Genomic DNA, 3,948 nt, shown 5'->3' on the forward strand with positions numbered 1-3,948 from the left:
AAAGATTTTTTTTCTTTTTTTTTTGCATTGCTTTGGTAATGTTTAATTTTATAGTAATTTGAAGTTATTAATATTTCCATAATAAAATTCACGGTACCAATTTTACTGCACCAGTAAACTTCAACTTATTTTGAGATTTTTGTTTGTTTCACAGTTCAACTTTTAGTCAGTTTCAATCACTTTGTGATAAAACCTTTCAATCTGATAAATGTGCTTCGGGGCAGTTGTAACTCATTTATAGAAACTCTTTGTTTTGAACTGTAAATAGACCCAAATAATAGGATAATCCCTTACTAAGAACATGATTTACATTCATTCTTCACAATTAAGAGGCATCCAATTCTACAATTTCATTGGTCGAGAGTACTTTGCTATATTCTAAATAGTGGTTAAAAGCGCTTTTAAATCATTTGGTGTTTCCATAATGAGTGCTCACGAGGTTGACGGTTCAAAATACAACTCACTAATGCTGTCATCATATTTTTTTTCAGTGTAAATCAGGGCTTCGGTTTTTCTTATAAATCGGTTTATATTTTTTAGCCTACACGCTGACAAAAAAAATTACATTAAATTACAATTCCAGTCGATTTTATGAGCTTCGGTCCTTGCTCGGAAGTTGTGTAATCTCGGTTGGAATTGCTACAGCTTTTCAAACAAATGCAATAGCAATTAAAAGATAGCCAATTAAACTTGAAAACTATAATTGAGCGTTTAGAGATTACCAATAGAATAATGACGCTAATTAGGCGTTGAGTTATAAACGATAGGGTAATTAAACACCTTCATAAAATGACATTATGATCACTCCAAGCCAAAAGACAACTCGTCATCTTGTCAACGGAGAACTACCGTTAGTTAGATCGGGAACATAATACTTCATATACCAAATAATGTCCATGCCAAAGTATTCATTAAACTGACAGATCAATTTTCGGAATGTCAGATTTTGAACTTTTAAAGCGGAGATGAGCTTATAAATATCCCAAGCTTAGGTTTCAAATCATTACATCAACCAAAGCTTAAGAAACATACATTATGTATACCAGTAAACCGAAATGTCAAATTCTGGCAGAGGAAAAAGTTAGTTTGTTATCCCTAGAAAGCGAGGCTGAAGGTTAGTTTGTAAACATTTTCACAAATTATAATATCTGTTAAACGTTCACTCACTATGCATTTTTTAATCGTTGTAAAGACAATAACAAAAACACAATAGAAGAGGTTAATATTATGCTACAAAGAAAACAAAAACTACTGTTCTTACTAAAGCCTCTTTTCTTCAAGTTTTGTATGTTCATATCCAAAAGTGAGTCATATATATAGTTGTATCTTGACATTATAAGCAAACAGCAATCAATCATATACTGTGTTGAAAAACTTTCGGAAATTCCATAAAATTTCAAATTATTTCATGTTTCCAGATTTTTCGTCGGGATATGATTCCCCGGAGTACATCTCTGATCAAGATACTAGGAGAAACTGCCATAAAAGATTGCAAATAGAACCACCATCTGATGATTCAGATTTATCGTCTGATGAATCGACTCCGTTTAAGTATTCATCATCTGAAGATGACGATATTAGTAATGATAACGATATTGATACGATAGAATCGATGAAAATAACCAGCGTGCAAACATTGATCGATAACATTCAATATATTTTATCGATGCCAGATTTATGCGATGTTATGTTTATCGTAGGCCCCCAAAGAGTTCCCGTCTATGGACTGAAGTCTATTCTGAGCACACGAAGCAGGTAAGATTTTAAAACGTATATATATACATGTTGTTTAAAGGAGTCACTATTGCATAGTTTATTTGCATTTTCTCCATACAGTGTCAAAGGTGAATGACATCATCATGATTTTTTTATTCAAACATTGTCCGAGAAATATACACATGTCATAACGATAATCATTTCAGTTCGTCTTGATTCTAAGTGCTATTTGTCTTACAGAAGGTAGAAAAAATACACATCTGCTACACGATTGTTTTACAGAAACTGGTAAAATACAAAATGGTTCGCTTGAAGAAAGTCTTCTAAATAGTGCAATGTAATAAAAATAAGCAAATAGAAATCAAAACACTTTGCACCTTTAATAAGAAAAAAATTATTATACTAGTATAAATTAATTTTGGATGTAACACGTCTTCTGATTGGCTGGAAGTGTTTTTGTCTATCAGCTCATAAGTTTGTCATGTGACCGTGACGTCATCAATGTTTTTTCATGATTTACTCCTTAAAAATTGAATTTAGAATTAAATTATAAGGAATGACTGTAATATTTTTATTGTCTATTCGAAATAACTTCAAAAATGTGGTGCACACTTTTAAATGTGCACCACATTTTTGATGTTATTTCTTCATAGACAAAAAAAAATCACAGTCATTCCTTAAATGCGAATAAATATTAAATTTTGATTTTCAATTTATAGGTTATTTTTCGTAATGTTTTTGAAACACTCAAAAGAAACCATGAGACAGAAGAAGAAAACGAAGAAAACAAAACACAACCAACCGGACAAGTGCAACAGATTGACTATCATTATAGATAATTATGATGCTGATATATTCCGTACATTTTTGTTGTTTGTCCATTGCGGGTCGATAGTAATGGAACCATCAACAGTTACTGGTAAGTATATGTAGTAAACTAGCAATGAACTTCAATCGATCGATCGAGAAAGAGTGTAAAGTGTTTTTTGTTTTTTTTTCAAAATATCTTTGTATCAAGGCATAATACAGTTGTTATAAGTAATCTGAAATAGCGGATTGGTAATATGAAATAACAGATATCTGAAATAACGAAAACAATTTTAGGACTACAGTGAGAGGTGGTGTGCTTAAGCCTTTTACGAGAAAGAGTGTAAAGTGTTTTTTTTCTTCTTCAAAATATCTTTGTATCAAGGCAAAATACCGTTGTTATTAGTAATCTGAAATAGCGGATTGGTAATATGAAATAACAGATATCTAAAATAACGGATGCGAGTAATCTGAAATAACGAAAACAAATAATCTTAATGATTTCATTTTAGGACTACTGTGTTTGGCTACGGAGTTTGATATTCCCGACCTGCGAAATGCATGCTGGGAATTCATAGAACGATGCCTGTCAGTGCAAGCTTTTTCTTCTCTATTGACGAAAGCAACAGTCTTTTATGGCGACCACAAAGCTGCACAGAAACTTAGACTGAAGGTACACTTTTATTTTATCTTTCATTGTAAAAACTTATGATTGATACTGTAGTGAATGTCTGTGAACGTGTATAGATGAAGAATAGCAATACAAGTGCTGTTCCTTTGCGTGTGCTTTTTTGCTGCGCATATACTGATTTTGTGTCATGGATGGATCCCCCATATCGTTTATTTTATGTAAGTGTGTGCATGTGGAAAGAGGGGTGTCAAAAAGAAAATTTAAGTTTTTAGTTTATCAAACGGAATTAAGCATATTGGTAAAAGAAATATAAAACAGTCTAAGTATCAAGTTATTTACATTGCTCTTGTTTTTTGCTTTGCAGATTTTGAGAATTTCCACAAAGAAATCGTCAACATCTTCAACTGTTTTAAGAGACTCCCGTATCCCTAAACAAGATTCCCGCACTAGCACAGAGACATTAGTTTGAATGTATACTACAATTATCAATTTTTAGTGCTTTACTCTATATTAAATGAATTACAGATGAATTCCTTTATACAAATGTTTATACACCAAATATTCATAGTGCTTATGAAAATAAATGTTTACTGCTTGAAAGAAGTTTTTTATACATAGTAGTTGTCAATGGCCCGAAATACGGTATTTTAGTGAACTCCCTTATTGTCGTACCGAGGTTCGCCTTTCATATTGACTCACAAATAAAATTGAGAATGGAAATGGGGAATGTGTTAAAGAGACAACAACCCGGCCATAGAACAGACAACAGCCGAAGGCCACCAATGGGTCTTCAA

The 3,948-nt window shown here is 32.2% G+C and overlaps 1 protein-coding gene across 1 annotated transcript; it reads left to right on the forward strand.

Moving 5' to 3' along the window:
- Positions 1 to 1,424: 1,424 nt before the first annotated feature.
- Positions 1,425 to 3,623, forward strand: LOC127724910 (serine-enriched protein-like). Its single transcript, XM_052231945.1, has 4 exons — positions 1,425 to 1,755; positions 2,436 to 2,635; positions 3,036 to 3,196; positions 3,519 to 3,623. The coding sequence occupies exons 1-4, from the start codon at positions 1,613 to 1,615 to the stop codon at positions 3,621 to 3,623; spliced, it is 609 nt and encodes a 202-aa protein (XP_052087905.1). The 5' UTR covers positions 1,425 to 1,612.
- Positions 3,624 to 3,948: the final 325 nt, after the last annotated feature.

This window comes from Mytilus californianus, unplaced genomic scaffold (genome assembly GCF_021869535.1).
Source record: "Mytilus californianus isolate M0D057914Y unplaced genomic scaffold, xbMytCali1.0.p SCAF_1, whole genome shotgun sequence".
Lineage (NCBI taxonomy): Eukaryota > Metazoa > Mollusca > Bivalvia > Mytilida > Mytilidae > Mytilus > Mytilus californianus.